Source organism: Mustela nivalis (genome assembly GCF_964662115.1).
Source record: "Mustela nivalis genome assembly, chromosome: 10".
Taxonomy (NCBI): domain Eukaryota; kingdom Metazoa; phylum Chordata; class Mammalia; order Carnivora; family Mustelidae; genus Mustela; species Mustela nivalis.
This window is the reverse complement of record NC_139029.1, coordinates 26,083,993-26,108,125: the sequence shown is the minus strand read 5'-3', so window position 1 is coordinate 26,108,125 and position 24,133 is coordinate 26,083,993. Positions and strand designations below refer to the sequence as shown.

At 42.2% G+C, this 24,133-nt stretch overlaps 1 protein-coding gene and 1 pseudogene across 2 annotated transcripts in view; one reads left to right on the top strand and one right to left on the bottom strand.

Annotated features, from left to right (window-relative positions):
- The window catches only part of AGO4 (argonaute RISC component 4), a 39,901-nt gene extending 31,902 nt beyond the window's left edge, over positions 1-7,999 (bottom strand). The window contains exon 1 of the mRNA XM_082686898.1: positions 7,593-7,999. Coding sequence (XP_082543024.1) covers positions 7,593-7,611 — 19 coding nt within the window. The 5' untranslated portion in view covers positions 7,612-7,999. The remainder of the gene's footprint in view (positions 1-7,592) is intronic.
- A 6,858-nt stretch (positions 8,000-14,857) lies between these two features.
- Positions 14,858-15,301, top strand: LOC309843204 (mitochondrial import inner membrane translocase subunit Tim17-A pseudogene; annotated as a pseudogene). The gene has a single exon. The product of its transcript is annotated as a mitochondrial import inner membrane translocase subunit Tim17-A pseudogene (transcript).
- Positions 15,302-24,133: the final 8,832 nt, after the last annotated feature.

Below are 24,133 nucleotides of genomic sequence, written 5' to 3'. Positions count from 1 at the left end.
TTTTAGAATCAAATATCTGCCAATATGCAGGAGGTAAGGATTAAGGAAACACAAACTGGGAAATATTTGACTCTAGAAAACCTTACTTCTTTCTGATGATAATGTCAAGTAGACAATGGCCTAAAAAATAAACATCTTTTCTGTTATGATTAGGTGTTGAGTAAATTACAGTGATCACAGTGGAAAGTTATAACAGGTTCTTACTGCTATGGCACTTTGCCAAGAACAAAGGCAATTCACTACGGAGAGAAAACTTTGAAGTAAGAAGCTATTCTGGTCCAACATCACTTAGGAAAATCAAAGCAAACACTTGAGATGTGTGTTGACAGATCTCCATATACTAATTCTTAAAGTTATGGAAAATCTCACATATTAAATTCACTGCTCAATCTATCCCTAAATTCTACTCATCCTTCAAAACTCAGGTTAGGTGTGACTTCCTTTCTGGAGGTCTCCCAGACTGGAAGATGCATTCTTGGTATACCCAAGACCCTCTGTACAAGGGAACACAGCACATGTACACAGAAATGGTATTTAATTATCATCTCATTTACTAGCCTATAAATTCTTAGAAGAAATTGCCCTTCAGTTCATTGTTATCTCCTCAATACCTCATCAAGGACTAGCACATTATAGGAGTTCAATAAATGTTGAACTGAAAAATACAGGCAAACCTCATTTAATTGCACTTTGCTTTATTGTGCTTTTCAGATATTGCATTTTTTACAAATGAAGGTTTGTGGCAATCCTGCATTGAGTAAGACTATTGGTGCTATTTTCAAACAGCATTTGGTCATTTCATGTCTCTGTGTCACACTTTGGTAATTCTCCCAATATTTGAAGCGTTTTCATTATTATTATATTTGGTTTTTTTTTAAGATTTTATTTATTTATTTGACAGAGAGAAATCACAAGTGGGCAGAGAGGCAGAGAGAGAGAGAGAGGAGGAAGCAGGCTCCCTGCTGAGCAGAGAGAGCCCGATGCGGGACTCGATCCCAGGACCCCGAGATCATGACCCGAGCCGAAGGCAGCGGCTTAACCTACTGAGCCACCCAGGCGCCCCTATTATTATATTTGTTATGGTGATCTGTGATCAATGATCCTTGAGTTGCTACTGTAAATGTTTTGGGGTGCCGTGAATTGCACCCCTATGAGACAATAAACTTAACCCATTAATGTTTTGTGTTCTCACTGTGCCACTGACTGGCCATTCCCCTCTCTTCCTCTCCGTAAGCATCCCTATTCCCTGAGACACTACAACACTGAAATTAAGCCAGTTAATAACCTTACGGGGGGGGGGGGCACCTGGGTGGCTCAGGTGGGTTAAGTCTCTGCCTTCAGCTCAGGTCATGATCTCAGGGTCCTGGGATCGAGTCCCACATCGGGCTCTCTGCTCCACAGGGAGCCTGCTTCCTCCTCTCTCTCTCTCTCTGCCCACTTGTGATCTTTCTCTGTCAAATAAATAAAATCTTAAAAAAAAAAAAAAAAAACCCTACAAGGGCCCTTAAGTATTCGAGTGAAAGGAAGAGTCACATGTGTCTCACTTTCAATCAAAAGCCAGAAATGATTAAGCTTAGTGAGGAAGGCATGTCAAAAGTCAAGACAAAGGGCACCTGGGTGGCTCAGTGGGTTAAAGCCTCTGCCTTCAGCTCAGGTCATGATCTCAGGGTCCTGGGATCGAGCCCCGCATCGGGATCTCTGCTCAGGGGAGAGCCTGCTTCCTTCTCTCTCTCTCTCTCTCTCTCTCTCTCTCTCTGCCTGCCTCTCTGCCTACTTGTGATCTCTGTCAAATAAATAAATAAATAAAATCTTTAAAAAAAAAAAAGTCAAGACAAGCTGAAAGTAGGTCTCTTGGGCCAGTCAGCCAAGCTGTGAATGCAATGGAAAAGTTCCTGAACGAAGTTAAGAGTGCTATTACAGTCAACACATGAATGATAAGAAAGCAAAACAACCTTACTGCTGATATGGAGAAAGTCTTAGTGGTCTGGAGAGATCAAATACACCACAAAATTCCTTAAGTTAAAGCCTAACCCAGAGCAAGACCTAATTCTCTTCAATTCGATGAAGCCTGAGAGAGGCGAGGAAGCTGACAAGAAAACTCTGAAGCTGGGGGTACCTGGGTGGCGCAGTTTGTTGGGCATCTCACTCTTGATTTCGGCTCAGGTCATGAGCTCAGCGTCCTGAGATCAAGTCTCCCCAATCCCTGCCTTCTCTGGCTCCATGCTGAGATGGAGCCTGCTTGAGATTCTTTCTCTCCCTGTCTCTTTACCTCTCAACCCCTGCTTATGCTCTTTGGCACATGCTCTTTAAAAAAAAGAGAGAGAGAGAGAAAGAAAAAGTTTGAAGCTAGAAGACATTGGTTCATGCGGTTTAAGGAAAGAAGCCGTCTCTAGAACAGAAAAGTGCAAGGCGAAGCAGCAAGTGCTGATACAGAAGCTGCAGCAAGTTATCCAAAAGGTCTAGTGAAGATAATTAATGAAGGCGGCTACAGATTTTCAGTGTGGCTGAAACAGCCTCATATCGGAGGAAGAGATCATCTAGGACTTTCATAGCTGGAGAGACGAAGTCAATGCTTGGGTTCAAAGCGTGCAAGGACAGACCAATTCTTGTTAATGGCTAATGCAGCTGGTGACTTTAAGTTCAAGCCAATATTCATTCTGAAGATCCTAGGGTCCTTAAGATTTATGCTAAATCTATTCTGCCTGTGTTGTATGAATGAAATAACAAGGACTGGATGATAGCACATCTGTGTATAACATGGTTTACTGAATACTTTAAGCGCACTGTTGAGACATACTACTCGGGAAAAAAGATTCCTTCCAAAATATTATTGCTCAGGAACAATGTACCTTGTCACTCACAAGCTCTGACAGAGGTGTACAAGATTAGTGTCATTTTCATGCCTGCTAACACAACATCCATGCTGCAGTCCAAAAATCAAGGAGTAACTTCAACTTTCAGGACTTATTATTTGAGAAACACATTTTGTAAAACTATAGCTGTCATAGAGAGTGATTTCTTCTGATAGATCTGGGCAAAGAGAATAGAAAACCTTCTGGAAAGGAGTCACCATTTTAGATGCCATAAAGAACACTCATGATTCATGGGAAGTGGCAAGATATCAACATTCACAGGAGTTGGGAAAAAGTTGATTCTAACCCTCCTGGATGACTGTGAGGGATTTAAGACTTCAGTGGAGGAAGTAGCTGCAGATGTGGTAGAAACAGCCAGAGAACTGGAATTAGAAATGGAGCCTGAAGATGTGACTGCAGGACTGCAACCTCGTGGTAAAACTTTAAGGGATAAGGGGTTGCTTTGGTAGATGAGCAAAGAAAGTGGTTTCTTGAGTCAGAATCTATTCCTGGTGAAGATGCTTTGAATATTGTTGAACTGACCACAAAGCACCTAGAATGTACAAACTCCATTGTTAAGCAGTGACAAGGTTTGAGAGGACAGACTCCAATTATGAAAGAAGTCCTATTGCACCTAAAATGCTATCAAACATCACTGCATGTACAGAGAAATCATTCGTGAAAAGAAGAGTCAATTGATGTGGGAAACTTCATCGTTGTCTCATTTTAAGAAGTTGCTGTAGTCACCTCAAACTTCAGCAACATTACCCTGATCTGTCAGCAGCCATCATCAAAGAAAGAGCCCCCACCAGCAAAAAGATCATGACTCACTGAAAGCCCAGATGATGGTTAGTACTTTTTAGCAATAAAGGATTTTTACTTAAGGTATGTACATTTTTTAGACATAATGCTACTGCACACTGAGAATACAGTATCATGTAAACCTAAGTTTTATATGCACTGAGAAACCAAAACATTCATTGGGCTTGCTTTATTGTGATATTTGCTTTATTGTAGTGGTGCAAACTGAACCCGCAATATCCCCAAGGTATGCCTGTACCTGTCATCTTTGTAGCAGCTTCAGATAAAGACCAAAGAGAAACCCAGTCATTCCTAAAACCCAAGAATTGACTATTATTTTTCACTTAAGCAAAAGTACATGATTTATACTAAAAATATGGTTGCTTGGAATTGACTTCCACTTCCGGTATACAAGAGATCTATTCTGGGCGTGGTCAGACATTTAAAAACAAGGAAAGAGGTAAATAATAAATAATATCAGAGATGATAGGCATACTGAATTAACCCAACTAAACCATACTGACAAGTTAGCCCCACATAGTCTAAGGTACATTTAAATAATCATTGTATCATAAATCCAGCTTTATGATAGAAATTCAGAAACAGAAATGTGGAGCAAATGATAGGGCTTTGATTTTAAATTCTGACTAGAATTTAGGTTTCTTTTTTCTTTTTCTTTTTTAGATTTTATTTGTTTGACAGAGAGAGACACAGCGAGAGAGGGAACACAAGCAGGGAGAGTGGGAGAGGAAGAAGCAGGCTTCCCACCGAGCAGGGAGCCTGATGCAGGGCTCAATCCCAGGACCCTGGGACCATAACCTAAGCTGAAGGCAGACGCTTAATGACTGAGCCGTCAGGTGCCCCTAGAATTTAGGTTTCCTAATTCCCAGCCCAGTGCTTCTTCTTTCCCAATGTACTTCAGAGATATATAGATGCCTTAGGATTGTGAAGTATTTGATGCCAAAAGGATCGAGGCAAAGGAAATAAAAGAAGTGGGATTAATGGAGAAAGGTAAGTACTGTGTGCCTTTTCTTTGGTAAGAGAGAAAAGCTAGAAGGCAAGTGGTCATTTCTTTGAGTAAGTTTAGGAGATTTATTTAGAAAACTATGATCTAAAATTTTCCTAAGGCTGGTTTCTTTGAATTCAGCAAACTAGTTACAGGGAAATAAAGCACAATGGCTAAGGCAGAACCACACTGTGTAGGTTTCAATCACGGTTTTACCAGTCCTTAACTGCATGACCTTGGGCCCGTTTCTTAGTCACTGTGTGCCTCAGTTTCCTCATCTATAAAAGATGGGAGGTGTGGTAATAATAGCATCTACTTCATAAAACAATTGTCAGGATCCCATGAGATAATGTACACATAAAGCTTAACACAGTGCCTCATAATAGTAAGTGCTCAATAAATGTTAGCTGTTACAACTATACTTGCATACATGTTATAGTCAGTGCTCAAAAGTCCCTGGGCTTTATAATGGTCATATCTCCAAAAGTTGGTGAGAAAGTCAGAAAATTCTATCTTCCGAAGAGGGAACAAATATTATTTAACACCAATTGGATGAAGTTGGTCTTAAATGAAGAAGAGGGCAACAGACTAGGGGTCAGATGACCCAGACTCATCTGCATTTCACCACTCAGCCTTGAGATCTTGAAGAAGTCACTTAAGCTCTCTGAATCACTTTACTCATCTGTAAAATGGGACTAATGCTACCTTGCCTACCTCACAGAAGTTCAAATGAGTTAAGAGCTATGAAAGCACCTTCCAAACTGTTAAGCACTGTAAAAATAAAAGTTATCATTAATATAGCCAAAATAAATGGTAATCTGACTAACTATATTTCTAAGCTATTATAGTCAGAAACCAAAATGGGGTAAGAAGAGAGCACAGCAAGACCAGGAATGCGTCAGTGATTATTCAACTGAGGAGGGCACAAAGCACTAGACTGGTGTGCTTCAACAAAGCTGAAATGCTTCTCTAAGTTCTAAAACAGCCTGGATAAAATATCCCACAAGACTATCAACTCCCTTTGCTCCAATTCTATGCTCAGCAAGCAGCTTATTATTAACTGGGTTTCCAAGATACTGTGACACCTGAAAAGGGGTTTGCTAGACAGCAGAAAGAAAATATTCTAGTTAGCAGAAAAGATCTATGTGACATTTTGATTTATACATTCATGTTAAAACTGTGCTTAGTGAGAATTAATTTTCCACAATCCTGAGTGAGCTAAGTCTTCAAATCTGCAAAAGCTAAAATCACCCCACCCCCAAAAAAAGTCCCTAGGAGGTTCCTAACTACCAGGTTGATCTTTTCCATGACATTCAGTTTGTATACATGGTTAGTTACATAGTCTCTTCCAGCAGCAGCTCATAAATGCAACAGTTGCTTCAATTATGGATTACTAATAGGGAGGGAAGAAGAAACATTTGTTGAATATCTACAATGCATTGGTTTCCACAATAAGACTCCTCATATGCATTATCTCATTTCATTCTCACAACAATCTTGCAGCACATAATTATTATTACCCTCATTTTACAGATGAGGAAATGAAAGTTCAAAGGAATTAAGTAATTTGCCCAAGGTTATACAACTATTAAATGACTAGCTTGGATTTGAACAGAAATCTGTTACATTCCTAAAGACATGATCATGCCTGTGGCTGGGGGACATAGCTGAAGTAACCCGGTATAATACTCAGATTCAGGTTTATCAAATAATATTAATATCACAAAGCCAATTTATTTTAAAAAGGCATATGAAAGTTGATTATGGGGGCCTTTAAAAAATACTTTAGGCAGCAAATTAAGGTGGGGGCCTTTAAAAAATACTTTAGGCAGCAAATTAAGGTGGGCTTTAATCATTCAGTTTTGTAAACGAGTTCTAAGTAAACAAACCTGCAGTTTCCAAACTCAAATGGTAAACTGAATTTTCTACACACTGAGAAAATGAAATGCTCTACAACTAAGTCCACTATGTAGATAAGATTTGATATTAAAGTTAATTCTATCACAGCCTTTAAACCCTGCCCTACTTAGCCAAGGCATTAGAAACCTGTTGGGGTTTGAGGAGGGAGCACCAGCTTCCCAACCTGCAGAACATTTGCTACAACCTGGAAAGTTTCCTCTGGCTTGGGCCGACTGGGAGAGTTAAACAGAGGTCATTCATGAAGATGGGGAATTACAGTTTCCAAAGCACTTTCACCTTCATTTAATCCTCACAACTACCTAAAACCCAGTTAGAAGAGAACTCAGGGCATTAAAGCCTGTACTAGAATGGGCTCTCTGATAACTTGCCTGTCACTAAGGCCACAGCCTCTGGGACTGCTGCACAGACTGACAAACGCATAGGACCGTATTTCTCTAGACTTCAGGGCCTTCGAGAAAGGGTGGGTACTTTGCCCCTTGGCCTTTGAGGGTCATGAGAAGTCTTTGGGGGAAGTTCTTCTTCCTTATTTGAGGGATCTGGACCGTCTACCAGTGCAAAGAAAAACACAGGTGTGGCCCCATGCCACCCCTGGTAGTAGGAGGGGGTCCTTCTGGGTCCAGTCCATCCAGGCCTCAGATGAACACCCGGCCCAGATCATTCTTTCTGAGGCCCAAACTCGCCTGCCTCAATCCTGAAGCACAGACGACCTCCCCGAGGTTGAGTTAGGTCTCCCGGCTACCTGGGGCTGGGGGTCACCATCCTGGGCCTGCCTCCCTTAGACCTCAAGCGGTGCCTCATCTCTCCAGGCTGGAGCGCGGTCTCCGCCCCTCAAGGCCCAGGTCAGCTCCCTCCGCCTTGTGCTACGGAGCACGGATCCCCTTCCCCCACGCCTGACGGCCCGAACCCAGGTAAGCAAGGGCCGATGGGGGGAGACCGGGAGCGACCCGCCCGCCCGCTCACCCGCCCACCAGTCCCCCGGCCGCAGCCAGCCCCGGCCTGAGCGCGCTCCTCACCCGGTCCCAGCGCCTCCATGGCGGCGGCGGGGGCCGCCTCGCCCCGGTCCCCGGTGCCTCCCGCTCCGGGCCCCGCCGCCGCCGCCGCCGCCGCAGCCGCCGCCGCCGCGTAACGCTTGATCTCCGGAATATTGGCGCTGGGGGTGGGGGCGCCGCGGAGACGCGGGCGCTGGGCAGGGGGCGGCGGCGGCGCCCGGCCCGGGGACAGGGACCCGGCTCCCGCGGCTCTTCCGGCCTCAGCGACAACAAAAACAATCCCCGCCGCCGCCGCCGCTGCCAGCGGGAGCGGGAGCGGGAGCCAGCGCGCGCGCCCGCCGGGCGGGGAGGGGGCACGGGGCTCGCGCGGCGCAGGGTCCCGGCTCGCAGGGGGGGCGTGCGCGTCCCCGGGCGCCCGGTCAGCGGAGCCCGGCGGGGGGCGGGACGGGGTGGGGCGGGGTCGGGCGCGCGCCCGGAGGGGGCAGTGCCCCGAGGACGTGTCGGGCGCGCGCGCGCCTGTTCACACCGCCCTGTCGCCCAGGACGGCCAGCCGGGCAAGAGGCTGTGGGGGGCTTCTTGCGGTGGTCCCAGAGCCTCCAGGCAAACGGTACCCCGCAAAAGATCGGGATTCCAGACCCTGCTGATCCACAGACGCAGTTCGCTACTTCTGGCGGAGGAAAGTGCCCTGTGATTCACATCAGGCGCCTCTCCTTCTTCCTCCCACCTCAGACCCCTTCTTTCTACTCTGTCTCCTCTTTCTCTACTGTCCTGGGACAGAGGACACTAGGGTCACCACAGACGCAGCCCTTTTCCCCCATTGCTTCACCCAAATTGTACACCCAGTTGTCCTTCCCTCCCCATGCAGCCTGAAAGCACCCGGGGAATGGACCATGATGCATGAGACAGTCTCTTGCTAGTTCCACCACAAGCACCTCTCTCTAGTCAGAAAGTCACCAGGCACTTCAGAAGGGCAAGTCTTGCTTTCTCACATGACTTCCTCTTAGCAGCCAAGAGCCAAGGGAGCAACACCCAGTCCAAGATAGCATGGCCAGCCCAGTGACACCAGCACCTTTGGGGCTTTTAGCTGACTATTTGAGTTGGAGAGCATAGCACTACAGGCCAAGAAACAAAATGAGGGAGCTTTTGTCCACCATTTAAAAGGGCACAATGTGGAGTACCTGGGTGGCTCAGTATGTTAAGCTTCTGCCTTCAGCTCAGGTCACGATCTCAAGGTGCTGGTATCAAGGCCCACATCCTGCTCTCTGCTCAGCAGGGAGGCTGCTCCCTGCCGTCTCTACCTGCCTCTCTGAGTACTTGTGATCTCTCTCTCTGTCAAATAAATAAAATCTTTAATAAATAAATTAATTAATAAATAAAAGGGCACAATGTATGTGTTGTATTAGTTTGCTAGGGCTGCTATCACAAAGTGCCACAGACTGGCCCAAACAACAGAAATTACTTTTCTTGCAGTTCTGAACACTAGACGTCCAAGATCAAAGGTTGGTTTCTTCTGAGATCTCTCTTTTCTGCTGGTAGATGGCCGTCTTCTCACTGTGTCTTCACATGACATTCCCTCTGTACATGTCTGTCAAAATGTCCTCTTCCTGTAGGGACACTAATCATGCTGGACTAAGGCCCAATTTATAGACTTCTTTTTAAAGACTCTATCTTCAAATACAGTCACATGCTAAGATAGTGAGGGTAAGGATTGCAATATATGAATTTCATATGTTCAGTCTATAACATGTATGATGAGATATTCATCTGAGCATCAAGCCAGAGAGCCTGGTAATTTTTGCCTGTAATAATAAAAAAAATCTTAGGGCCACTCCTTGGCCAGACATTGTATTGTGTTTTTCACATGTCATTTAATCTTCACAACTACTATAAAGTACATATTTTAAAGGAAACAAGCTCAGGGACGCTAAGGAAGTCAGACTTTGCATTATATGATAACTCAGTGAAGGATGGGAAAATGGGAGTTCTAAATCCTGAATTCTGGTTCTGGCTGCTTCCATCCCTGACTGGCTATGGAAGTGGGACTTTTAACTGAGTGACTAGATTCTATAGTGAGGGATACTGTATTCCAAATTCTTTCCATAGCACCATGCCACTTCTCTGTTAAACCACATATTAACGGGAAGCGGCAAGAGGGGACACGAGTTTGAAGAGGAGGAAGTACTCGTAAAATGAACAGACTGGTTTGCAGCTAAGAGGATAAGAAAAACCAAATAGAAGTCAAGCTTTGAGTTACACCTAGTAGCCACCTCCCTTCTCCTCTACTCCAGGCTAAATTCCTCCCATAGTTTAAACAGTACTAGTGGCTTCCAGCCTGTTGAGGCTGATTTTCCCTCTTGCACTTCCCAACAAATTTCCCCCATGTTCTATTTGGTACCCTGAGCAAACATGATAGTTTGTTTCCTGTACCGAAAATAGCCTCAGAAACCTGAGTATGAAATGTAATTGCCCTGTACTTTCAGTCGGGACTGCAATACTTCAATCCCTACTCTCTCACCCCATCATTCCTGACCACTCTGATCTACATTATCCTTCCCAAACTCACTCTAGCACCCACTGCCCCCTTCCCAAAGACCCTTCAGACTGAACCCTCCCAAACCAAAGTCCTATAGTCAGTAAACTCCCCTAAGCCTTGGCCTGTTCAGCAAGCCCTCCCCCCACTTCCTGCTGTGGCAGAGTAGAAGCCATGCCCTAGAATACCACTTCCCCCTCAGCTCTCTCTGATGGTGGCTGCTCATTCTCCCGCACCCCACACATCTACAGGACAGGGTGGGGGCTGGGTAGAGAAGTAGCCATATATTTGCCCCCATTGCCCCAAACCTTGAATTCTCATTCTCGTATTAAAACCACTTGCCATCTGGCCAAACCACCATAGGGCCTCCATTGGTGGAATAACTACCTCAGCCCCTAGTCTTATGTCTCAGTCTAGGCTTAGCTCCCAATACGTTATAAATCCTTGAAGACAGGGCCTACACTTTATTCGGGTATTCAGGTTTGTGTGTCTGTTGCCTAACGCATTATGTGGCACCAAATGCCTACTCAGGGAAAATTACGGGACAAATGAATGAATGAATGAATGAGCAAGTAATGTGCCAACAGTGGGAGCTAGAAGCGGTTCAATGGAGGGGCCTAGGTGAAAAACTCTAGGTGAACTTCCAGCTTCTTCAGAGCACAGACTTTCACATCAGATGATCCCGGGTTCAAATCTCAGTTCTATAGCATAATAGCTCCAAGTATCTGGAACAAGTCCCTTCACCTACTGCTAAAGGAGTCAGTAAGGAGGAAGTTAAATCATATATGTGCATGTTCCTGTGTTTCTGACCCAATATATGTGCCCAATAGTCACTAATTTTCCTGCCTTCCCTCCTTCCCCCGGGCTAAGATCTGCTCCCCTGCCACTGTCTTGCTGTCCTTTGAGAGACAGTGTACCCAAGATCTCAGCTCAGTCCAAGAGAGGGGAGCAGAACCATTAGGGACTGAGCATGTCACTGTCACATGTCAGTCACATCCTGTGCCTGAACCACCTGAGGACAGGGACTTGGCTCACCCATTTGGGGGTAAGAGCCAGAACTTGCTCTGTCAAGGCTTATGAATGAAACTAAACCTCTCCAATATGTCAATGCTCCCCTGAGATCAGAAAGAGCCAGAGGGATCCTTGTTAGCAGACGCTGTGCCAGAAGGCTGGGTTCCAGCCACCAGCGCTGTTTGTGACACTCCAACCCTTGTCTGGGCCACTGGCCTCTGTTGATGTTTTGACTCCCCAGCCTCTCCTCATACTAACATTCTGCAAGTCTGGAGCTTTGAAGTCTGGGAGAAACTTCTTTGCAGTTTATCAGTTGGGCCAAGGGCTTTACTCTTTTTTAGCTGGGGAACCCCTTATTCAAACAAAAATCTTAAGTGGCAGCTGAAGTGGAGCCACTTGGCTGAGGAGGACAGGGACCTGCATTGGACACTACCAAACAAGACTAGCTTGCCAAGAGACACCACCTGGCATCCAAATGGAATTTCTGCCCACCTGCTCTTACTCTACTGGCAGCCTCGCTCTTTTGCATTTTTTAAATTGAGATAAAATTCACATATGATAAAATTCGTCATTTTAATGTGTAAAATTCAGTGGTTTTTAGTGTATTCACAAGTGCAATCATCACCACTATCTAATTCCAGCACATTTTCATCATCCAAAAAGCAACCCTGTACCTCAGCCTTTAGAAACCTCTAACTTGCTTTCTGTCTCTATAGATTTGCCTATTCTGGACTTTTCATATAAATGGAGTAATATAGTATGTGCTCTTGTATTTACCATAATGTTTTCAAGGTTTATCCATGTTGTAACATGCATCAATACTTCATTGCTTTTTTTTTTTTTAATTTTAAATACACTTCATGCCCAGCACGGAGCCCGAGGCAGGCCTTAAACTCATGACCCTGAGATCAAGACCTGAGGTGAGAGCAAGATTTGGATGCTTAATTGACTGAGCCACCCAGGTGCCCCACTACTCCATTGCTTTTAATGCTGAATAATATTCCATTGTATGTATACACCATATTTCGTTGACCTATTCACTAGTTGATGAACATTTGGGTTGTTTCCATTTTTTGGCCATAATATTGCTGCTGTGAACAACCATGTGCAAGTTTTTGTGTGGGTACACATAAGTTTTGTGTGGATATATAATTTCTCAATTCTTCTGGGTATAAACATAGGAGTAGAAATACTCAGTTATATGGTAAATCTATGTTTAACTTTCTGACAAAATGTTTTCCACAGTGCCTATACTATTTTATATTTCCATCAGCAATATGTGAGTACTCTAATTTCTACACATTCTTGCTGATATTTGTTATTTTCAGATTTTAAAAAATTATCCCTATCCTCATGAGTATGAGGTGGTATCTCATTGTATATTTGGTTTGCTATTCCCTAAGGACGATTGATGTTGAGCATTTATTTATGTACTTGCTGTCTATTTATTTAACTTCTTTGGAGAAATGTTGATTCAACTCTTTGCTCTTTTTATTTTTTTAAAGATTTATTTATTTATTTTAATGACATATTTTAATGACATATTATTATTAAGGTGGGGAAGAGGTGAGGGAAAGGGAGTGAAAGCCTTAAGCAGATTCCCCACTGAGTGTGGGGACTGACCCAGGGCTCAATCCCAGGACTCTGAGATCATGACCAGAGTCAAAATCAAGAGCTGGACACTCAACTGACTGAGCCATCCAGGTGCCCCTGAAGCACAAAAATTTTTAATTTCAACAGTCTGAATTTTCTATGATTGTTTGTGCTTGTTATCATATCTCAGAAACCTAATCCAAAGTCATGAAGATTTATTCCTGTGTTGTCTTTTAAGCATTTTATAGTTTTAGCTCTTACATTTAAGTCTTTGATCTATTTTGAGTTTGCTTTTGTGTATGATGGGAGGTAGAGTTCAAATTCGTTCTTTTTCATGTAGATACACAGTTTCTTTTTTTTTTTTTTAAGATTTTATTAATTTATTTGACAGACAGAAATCACAAGCAGGCAGAGAGGCAGGCGGGGCTGGGGGGTGCTGTGGAGAGCAGGCTCACTGCCCAGCAGAGAGCCCTGTGCAGGGCTCGATCCCAGGACCTTGGGACCATGACCTGAGCCAAAGGCCTTAACCCACTGAGCCACCCAGGTGCCCCAGATACACAGTTTCTAAGCACGATTTGTTTAAGACTTCTTTCCCCTATGGTCTACAACCCTTGTCAAAATCAATCAACTGCCAATCGTAAGGGTTTATTTTTGGACTCTGAATTCTATTCAATCTTTGTCTTTTGTTATGCTAGTATCACACTGTCTTGATTACTACGGCTTTGTAGCTTGGAAATCAGGTAGTGTCAGTCCTCCAACTTTGTTCTTTTTCAAGATTGTTTTGGCTCTTCTGGGTCTCTTACATTTCCAGATGAAATTTAGAATCAGCTTGTTCACATCTGCAAAAAAAAAAAAAGGCAGTTGGAATTTTGATAGGGATTATGTTTTTTTTGTTTTTTTTTTCTTTTTTTGCCCCGCCAATAGGGATTATGTTTAATCTGCAGATTAATTTGGGGATTGTTGGCATTTTGACAGTATTAAATATTATATTCTATAAACACAGGATATGTTTTCATTTCTTTAGGTCTTCTTTAATTTTTCTCAACAATTTTTCAGAGTGCAAATTTATACTTCTTTGGTTAAATTTATGCCTGAGGAGTGCCTGGGTGACTCAGTCTGTTAAGCGTCTGCCTTTGGCTCAGGCCATGTTCTCAGGGTCCTGGGATCCAGCTCCACATCAGGCTCCCTGTTCCTCATGGAGTCTGCTTGTCCTCCTCTCTCTCTCTCTGCCCTTCCCCCTGCTCATGTTCTTTCTTTCTCTCAAATAAATAAAATCTTAAAAAAAAAAAATTATTCCTGAGTATTTTGTTATTTTTGGTGCTATTATAAGTGGAATTGTCTTCTTAATTTCATTTTTGAATTGTTCATTGCTAATATATAGAAATGCAATAGATTTTTTAAAATTAGTCTTGCATCCACAACTTTCCTCTAGCAGTTAATCTTTATGTGTGTGTATTTTTTAGCATCTTCTATATATAAAATCATGTTATCTTCAACTAGAGACAGTTCTTGCTCTTTTCTAATGCGTATGCTTTTTCTTTTATATTCTTGCTTAATTGCCCTAAACCTCCAGTACAATATTGAATAGAAGTGACCACCTTTTTTTTCCTTTTTTTAAAGAAGTATCCCTCTTCTATTTTTTATTTTTTTTAATATTTTATTTATTTATTTGATAGACAGAAATCACAAGTAGGCAGAGAGGCAGGCAGAGAGAGAGAGAGTGAAGGAAGCCGTCTTCCCGCTGAGCAGAGAGCCCGATGTGGGGCTTGATCCCAGGACCCTGAGATCATGACCTGAGCCAAAGGCAGAGGCTTTAACCCACTGAGCCACCCAGGTGCCCCTGAAGTGTCCCTCTTTTAACAAACTAATGGTTACCAGAGAGGAGGGGAATGGGGGATGGGGGAAATGGTGATGGCATTAAGGAATACATTTGCTGGATAAGCACCAGGTGTTGTATGGAAGTGTGGAATCAGTGTATTGTACACCTAAAGCTAATATTATATCATATGTTAACCAAATAGAATTTTAATAAAAACTTTTTAAAAAGGTGTTTTTGTTTTGTTTTGTTTTGTTTTTTGATGGACTCAAGATGGAGGAATATATGTGAGAGCTTTGTCCTCGCGAATTGTGGATGACTGTGGGGGGGCTCTTTACCATGGATACCACAGTTGGTGGTATCTTTCAACCACTCAAAGGTTTTCACAATTCTCCAGTGGAAGTAAACCACAGACTACAAGGGAGTTTCACAGCTATTAAAACCGGGGCTCCACAGTTGAGAGGTAGCTTTGCAGTTTGTGGAGGTTTATTTTTCATGACTGACTGCATTATGGTTCAAGTCAGAAGGAAAGATTCCTGGAACTCCATCACAAGTGTTGCCTTAACAGGAGCCATACTGTCAGCAAGAGATGGATCAGTGGCCATCGTTGGGTCCGCAGTGATGGGTAGCATTCTAGTTTTAATTATAGGACCTGTTATCTAGTTGATAAGATTTATCTCTGCATGATTTCCCAATGGTCCTCAGTTTGCTAAAGACCCCTCTCAGTTGCCTTCTGCCCAGTTACCATCCTCACCTTTTGGAAACTATCAACAATATCAATAGGACTTCTTTCCCATGATTTCTTTAACAGAATGAGCTGTAGTTTAAGAGAGGATTTCAGAAGGTAAATTATGGTCTGTTTTTAAAACCATAGGTGGGACAGCTATGGCCACATAAGCTTTGAAGAAATGCTTAGGTCTTTTTTCTATTTAAAGGAACATGGTAGGGGCAGATGTTAAAAGATAATGCATTTATGTATTCACACTTGGATTGCATTTGTGATAAAAAATAAAGGTCTAATATCTATAAATGAAAAATAGTAAATGCTTAGAAGATGAAAGAGCAGAGGGCAAACAACAATGAAACATGTCCATCATTTCCTTGGGGGATTCTCTGCCTGATATTACTATCCTGTCAGTGAAACAATAAAACAATACCTGGAACTTAAAAAAAAAAAAAATGGCCCTTTTTTGTATTTTGTAAGCAGTCAGCTTTCTATGTATTCATGATCTAGAGCAAGGAATAGAGACATTGGCAATTATATTTGATTTTGTCATCTTTACGAGATGGCATAGCTACTCAGGAGTGAGGTACCTACTAAGTGCATGAGGTTTGTTGTTGGTGTTTTTTTTTTTTAAGATTTTATTTATTCAACAGAGAGAGACACAGTGAGAGAGGGAACAAAAGCAGGGGGAGTAGGAGAGGGAGAAGCAGGCTTCCCGCTGAGCAGAGAGCCCTATGCTGGGCTTGATCCCAGGAGCCTGGGATCATGACCTGAGCTGAAGGCAGACACTTAATGACTGAGCCACCCAACCGCCCCAGTGCATGAGGTTTTGACAAACAAATCAATTAATATGTTTGCTTTTACTTCCAGCCTTTGCTTCTACTACACTTTTTAACTGGGACAATTGATTTTTTTTTTCTCTCTTCTTCAAGCTGAAATAAAGGGAATGAATTAGGGAACGAGATAAATCTAGATTTGGATTCCAATTCTATAGTGTTATTCTCAAATTTCAGTTCTAGAGGCCACATGACATTTAATAAGTCACCTCATCTCTCTCAACCTCAGCTTTCTCATCTGTGAAATGGGGATGACACCCTTTCCTAGGGTTATTGAGATGACCAAAGAAGATGATTAATGGAAAGCACCCAACACTGTGCCTGGCACTTTAAGGGCTCAAAAAAAAGCCCAATCCCTTTGACTTCCACCCTAGCCCAGAACAAGCCTTCTTTATCTATAGGTTGGAGGAGGGGAATAACTGATTTTAGAAAGACCATTCTAATACCCAGACTTATCCAAAGTCTGGAAGGGTTTTCAGGAAGTAGTGAGCTCCAGGCCCCTGACGGTATTGAAGCAAGTTTAAAATGATGAAAAAGGTAAGGTCAGATGACTTTTGTGGTACTTTAGAGTCTATTAAGTTAATATGAAAATATTCATTGGCTTATATGTTACTGAATTTTTTCAGCAACTGTTTATTGAGGATTTGCTATGTGTCAAACCCTGGACTAGGTAATGGGGATCCAAGAATGAGCCAGAGAAGTGGGGTTCCCCTTCTCATGCAGTTCGATCTTGAAGTGAGACTAAAAATAAACAAAAAAAAATGAGTAAAAAGAATACGATAAGACCAGGGGTGCCCGGGTGGCTCAGATGGTTAAGTGTCTGCCTTCAACTCAGGTCATGATCCTGGGGTCCTGGGATCAAGTTCTGTGTTGGGCTCCCTGCTTAGCAGAGAGTCTGCTTCTCCCTCTGCCTCTTCCCCTGCTTGTGTTCTCTCTCTCTCTCTCTCTCAACTGAATAAATAAAAATCTTTTAAAAAAAGAAGAAGAAGATAAGACCAAGTTTATTGATCATAGAGAACTGTAAAACTCCAGCACTGGGGGAAAATATAGTATATAGAACTCATGGTTTGAATGGCTAAAGAATCTCATGATTCTTGAATCTTTGAGTTTAATTTTTTTCTCTTTCCTTTTTCAACCAATTTCTTATTTTACCAACTCTCTTGTATTTATTTGTTTATCTATTTATTTTTAAAGACTTTATGTATTTATTTGACAGATAGAGATCACAAGCAGGCATAAAGGCATGTAGAGGGGGATGGGGGAAGCAGCTTCCCTGCTGAGCAGAGAGCCCGATGTCGGGCTCCATCCCAGGACCCTGGGATCATGACCCAAGCCGAAGGCAGAGACTTTAACCCACTGAGCCACCCAGGTGCCCCACCAACTCCCTTTTAAAAATATTTTTTAACTTTCATTCTTACATTTATATTCTATCCTTTCAATGTATTTAATTTTATTTTATATATCTATCTATATACATATATAAGTTTTCCCTTTTTTACAATTTTAAGATGTAGTTTCCTCTTACAAACAAACCAAAATACTCAGGATATAGCGTATTGCTCTGTTCTGTTCAACCGTCTGTTTATATTCCTTTTTTTTGTCCTTTAATTTTCATTTTTATAGTTACATTCTATCTTTTACATTTTGTTCATATAAAAGTTTTTTTAAATTATTTTTTAATGAATATATAATGTATTATTAGCCCCAGGGGTACAGGTCTGTGAATTGCCAGGTTTACACACTTCACAGTACTTAGTTTGTTTGTTTCTTTACAAATTTGGGATCTAGTTTTCTAACAAACAGGCCAAAATACACACAGGATCCAGTGTATTGCTCTGTTCTGTTCAACCTGTCTGATTATATTATCTCTCTCTCTTTTTTAAAAGAGACAGAGAGGGGCACCTGGGTGGCTCAGTGGGTTAAAGCCTCTGCCTTCAGCTCAGGTCATGATTCCAGGGTCCTGGGATTGAGCCCCGCATCGGGCTCCCTGCTCAGCGGGGAGCCTGCTTCCCCCTCTCTCTCTGCCTGCCTCTCTGCCACTTGTAATCTCTATTTGTCAAATAAATAAATAAAATCTAAAAAAAAAAAAAAACAAACTTTAGAGAGAGAGACAGAGAGCACGAGCAGGGGGAGAGGCAGAGGGAGAAGCAAGCATACTCCCTGTTGAGCCGGAAGCCTGATAACATGATGTGGGGCTCTATCCCAGGACCTGGAGATCATGTCCTGAGCTGAAGGCAGACACCCAACCACCTGAGCCACCCAGGTGCCCTATATTCTCTCTCTTTTAACATTTTAATTTAATTTTTTTTTCATTTTCATTTCATTTTTCAACAAATTTTTCTAATTTGTTTGGTATATAGTTCTCTGGGCTTGTTGTTGCCATTTTAGTATTTTGTTCTCTTATTCAACTTTTCTTCCCTGCACAGAATGGCAAGACAGAAAAACTCACCTCAGAAAAGAGAACAAGAGGCAATACTGACTGCCAGAGACCTAATCAGTATGGATATAAGTAAAATGTTGGAACTAAAGTTCAGAATAACAATTATAAAGATACTAGCTGGGCTTGAAAAAAGTATAGAAGACATTGGGGAAGCCCTTTCTGGGGAAATAAAAGAACGAAATTCTAATCAAACCAAAATTTAAAAAGGCTATTAATGAGGTGCAATAAAAAAATGGAGGGTCTTACTGCTAGGATAAATGAGGCTAAAGAGAGAATTAGTGATATAGAAAACCAAATGACGAAGAAAAAGAAGCTTAGAAAAAGAGAGATAACTACTGGACCACGAGGGGAGAATTTGAGAGAGAAGTGATACCATAAAGCAAAACAATATTAGAATATTTGGGACCCCAGAAGAAGAGGAGAGAGAAAGGCGGGGCAGAAGGTATATGGGAGCAAATTATGAGCAGAGAACTTCCACAATCTGGAGAAGGAAACAGGCTTTCAAGTCCAGGAGGCACAGAGAGTCCCCCTCAAAATCAATAAAAAATAGGTCAACAACCTAACATATAATGGTGAAACTTGCAAATCTCAGAGACAAAGAGAAAACCCTGAAAGCAGCTTGGGACAAGTGGTCTGTAACCTACACAGGTAAAATATTAAACAGGCAGTAGACCTATCCACAGAGACCTGGCAGGCCAGGAAATACTGGCATGATATATTCAGAGTGCTAAATGAGAAAAATATGAAGGCAAGAATATTTTATCCAGCTAGGGTGTCATTCAAAGTTGAAGGAGAGTTAAAAGCCTTCCAGGACAAGCAGAAACTAAAAAAATATGTGATCACTAAACCAGCCCTGCAAGAAGTATTAAAAGGGATCCTTAAGTGAAGAGAGAGCCCAAAAGTAACATAGACCATAGAGGAACAGAGCCAATACACAGAAACAGTGACTTTAGAAGTAATACAATGACATAAATTCATATTTTTCAGTGTAGATACTCTTAATGTAAGTGGACTAAATGGCCCAATCAAAGACACAGGTGTCAGTTTGGACAAAAAAGCAAGACCCATCAATACGCTATCTGCAAGAGTCTCATTTTAGACTCACAGACACCTCCAGATTTAAAGTGAGGGGGTAGAAAACCATTTATCATGTTAATGGACATTTTAAAAAAAGCTGCTGTGGCAATCCTTACATCAGACAAATTCATTTTTTTTAAAGATTTTATTTATTTATTAGACAGAGATTACAAGTAGACAGAGAGGCAGTCAGAGAGAGGAGGAAGCAGGCTCCCTGCTGAGCAGAGAGCCCAATGTGGGACTCGATCCCAGGACCCTGAGATCATGACCCGAGCCGAAAAGGCAGTGGCTTAACCCACTGAGCCACCCAGGCGCCCCAACAAATTCATATTTTTAAAAGATTTTTTATTTATTTGACAGAAAGAGACAGTGATAGAGGGAACACAAGTAGGGGGTGTGGGAGAAGGAGAAGCAGGCTTCCCGAAGAACACGGAGCCTGATGTGGGGCTTGATCCCATGACCCTGGGATCACGACCTGAGCTGGAGGCAGATGCTCAATGACTGAGCCACTTAGGCATACCAGACAGATTAGATTTTAAACCAAAGACTGTAATAAGAGATGAGGAAGGCACCATATCATAATTAAAGGGTCTATTCAATAAGAAGATCCAACAATTATAAGTATTTATGCCCCTAAAATGGGACCAGCCAACTATACAAACCAATTAATAACAAAATTAAAGAAACACACCAACAATGATACAATAATAGTATGGGACTTTAACATCCCACTCACTGCAATGGAGAGATCATCTGAGCAGAAGATCCACAAGGAAATAAGGGCTTAGAATGACACACTGGACCAGATGGACTTCACAGATATATTCAGAGAATTCCATCTTTTCTTTTTTAAGATTTTATTTATTTATTTGATAGAGAGAGAGAGAGAGATCACAAGCAGGCAGAGAGGCAGGCAGAGAAAGGGGAGGAAGCAGGCTCCCTGCTGAGCAGAGAGCATGATGTGGGACTTGATCCTAGGACCCTGGGATCATGACCTGAGCCAAAGGCAGAGGCTTAACCACTGAGCCACCCAGGCACCCCCAGAGCATTCCATCTTAAAACAACAGAATACACATTCTTCTTGAGTGTACATGGAACGTTCTCCAGAACAGATCACATGTTGGATCACACATCAGGTCTCAGCTGGTACTAAAAGATTGGGATCATTCCCTGAATATTTTTGGACCACAGTGCTTTGAAACTGGAACTGAATCACAAAAGGAAATTTGGAAAGAACTCAAATTCATGAAGGCTAAAGAGCATCCTACTAAACAATGAATGGGTCAACCAGGAAATTAAAAAATAATTGAAAAGAATCATGGAGGGGCGCCTGGGTGGCTCAGTGGGTTAAGTCGCTGCCTTCGGCTGGGGTCGTGGTCTCAGAGTCCTGGGATCGAGCCCCGCATCGGGCTCTCTGCTCAGCAGGGAGCCTGCTTCCTCCTCTCTCTCTGCCTGTCTCTCTGTCTGCTTGTGATCTCTCTCTGTCAAATAACTAAATAAAATCTTTAAAAAAAAAAAAAAGAAAAATCATGGAAACAAATGAAAATGAGAACACATCTGTTCAAAACCTTTGGGATGCATGGAGCGCCTGGGTGGTTCAGATGGTTAAGTGTCTGCGTTCAGCTCAAGTCACGATCTCAGGGTCCTGGTATTGAGCCCTGCATCAGGCTGTGTGCTCAGTGGGGTGTCTGCTTGAGATTCTCTCTCTCCCTCTCCTTCTACCCCTCCCCTCAGCTGTGCACCCCCCAAATAAATAAATAAATCTTTAAAGAAAGGAAGGAAACTAGACCACTAGAGATCGATGAGATCAACAAAGGAGTGAGAATTCAAGAGGACAGAGAAGGGAGTCCTGAATCACTCCAACATTTGGAGGTTGGCTTAATAATAAGCCAGCAAAGGAGACTGGGAAGCATCAGCCAATGAGGCAGAAGTAAACAAGGAGAATGGTATATAATTGAAGCTAATAAAAGAAAATGTTTAAGGAAGTGGTTAACCATGTTGAAAGCTTCACAGAGGTCAATCAAGATGAGAACAACAGAGAAGTGAATTTGGCAAAGTAGAGGTCAATGGTAGCTTTGACAAGTGCACATTCAGTGGAGTGAAGAGGTTAAAAGGTTGGTTGGATCATTATGAAAGGTTAAGAAGCAGAGAAAGCAAATATAGACAACTTTTCCGTAAGTTTTGCTATGAGTAGGTATAAGTGGAACCGTAGCTGAAGAGAGATATGCTGTCAAGGGAGAATTGTGTTTATGTGGGTTTTGAGATGAGACATCCTAAGGCCTGTGATTTTGGTGATGGAAATGATCCGGTAGAGAAGGAGAAATTGATGATACAGCAGAGAAGGAATTTGATCCTTGGGAAGACACAAGAACGTGGGATAGGTGTGTAGAGCCAGGTGAAAAAGCAATGACTAGGATCCTGATGCAGATCAGAAAAGTTGGTAGTCTCTCTCTCTCTTTGTCAAATAAATAAATAAATAAATAAGAAAGAAAAGAAAAGTTGGTAGATTAGGTGGGAGGAAGATGAATCTGAATGCTTCTACTTTCTCAATGAGTTATAATCTGAAGTCATATGAGAGTGAAGGGGACAGAGTATGTTGGAGGTTTGAAGAGAGCAGAAAAGATCATATTGGACAGTGGGAAAATGAAACTATACCAGGGGAGTATAGCAACATTACTGGGCAGGATCGAGTTTCATTTAAGGTTTGTAGTCAGAAATTTCAGTTCATGAGGCCTGGGTGGCTCGGTGGGTTAAGGGGCTGCCTTTGGCTCAGTTCATGATCTCAGGGTCTTGGGATTGAGCCCCACGTCAGGCTCCCTGCTCAGCAGGAGAATTTGCTTCTCCCTCTCTGTCTGCCTCTCCCCCCTGCTTGTGCTCTCTCTCTCTCAAATAAATAAGCAAAATCTTAAAAAAAAAAAAAAGATATTTCAGTTGAAGCAGCACATTTGAGTGATTTTCTCCAGCCATGTCCAACTGCTCAGACACAGACATGGACTACTCAGTCAGAGTTGGGTTTAGGAGGACTTGGAGTTCTGTCAGTGAATGTAATGAAGAGAAAGTGACAAGAGAAGTATGAATATGTACAATATTGTGATTGCAGTGATGTACCATGGAATCTAGACTGGGAGAGGGAAAAAGTGAGAACATGAGGAGAGTGGGATAATTAGAAAAGTGATGATTTTTTTTTATTTTTTAAAGATTTTATTTATTTATTTGACAGAGAGAAATCACAAGTAGATGGAGAGGCAGGCGAGAGAGAGAGAGAGAGAGAGAGAGAGAAGCAGGCTCCCTGCCGAGCAGAGAGCCCGATTCGGGACTCGATCCCAGGACCCTGAGATCATGACCTGAGCCAAAGGCAGGGGCTTAACCCACTGAGCCACCCAGGCGCCCCAGAAAAGTGATGATTTTGATGAATTAGGGGACTTCATGAGTTTTTGATTCAACGCTAATATATGTATTGATTTCATTCCTTACAGAAGTAGAATAAAGGAAGAAAGTCATACAATTATCCTGATAGATGCTGAAAAAAGCATTCAGTAAAATCCCACACTCCTGTTACACACACACACACACACACACACACACAAGCAATTATTAGTAAGCTGGGAATAGAAAGAGATTTTCTAAGTGAGTTAATATATGAAGAACTTTCAACAGTAACTATTATAAATATATAGTAACTTTTGGCTATTATTATTATCTTTCCATAATGTGATAAAAAGCATCTACCAGAAACCAAAGGTAAACATTGTACTTACAGTGGAAGTTCCCCATAAGGGGATGCCCACACGATCCCTATAAAAGCAATCATTCAAAGTTAAATGTATAAATATTATATAGAGATATATTTTATCAAATTAAATACTTTGGTTAAATGCAGGTGCATCCTATTAACTTGAACATGTTACTGTAATATGCACAATCTGTGCTACTTGTGCAAGGAAAGGGTATAAAAAGTAACAGGAAGTTTTTGGGCAGGTCTTTAGTCTCCATGAAACTCATCTCAAACTGTTAACATCTTGTTCCCCTGGTCGGGACATTTCTAGGGGACCAAGAGAGGTCAACTTCAGAATATCTTTCATGATGTCTCACTGTCTGTTGAATGAAGTAGCTCTAAGTCAACAATTTGTTTAGATAATACATTCATGCTTCTGCTAATTTAAAGTCTACCCACCAAATTACTTGTTAAAATAAAAATGGCGGGGCGCCCGGGTGGCTCAGTGGGTTAAGCCTCTGCCTTCGGCTCGGGTCATGATCTCAGGGTCCTGGGATCGAGCCCCACATCGGGCTCTCTGCTCAGCAGGGAGCCTGCTTCTCTCTCTCTCTGCCTGCCTCTCTGTCTACTTGTGATCTCTCTGTCAAATAAATAAATAAATCTTAAAAAAAAAATGGCAAATCCCACTAAGTTAAAGTACAACAAAAGCATGTCAATGATCATCTGTACTAGTCAACATTGCATTGGGGTACTTAACTACTGCTGAGAGATAAGAAAAGATAAGGTATAAATATTGGGAAAAGAAGTCACAATGCAATTATTA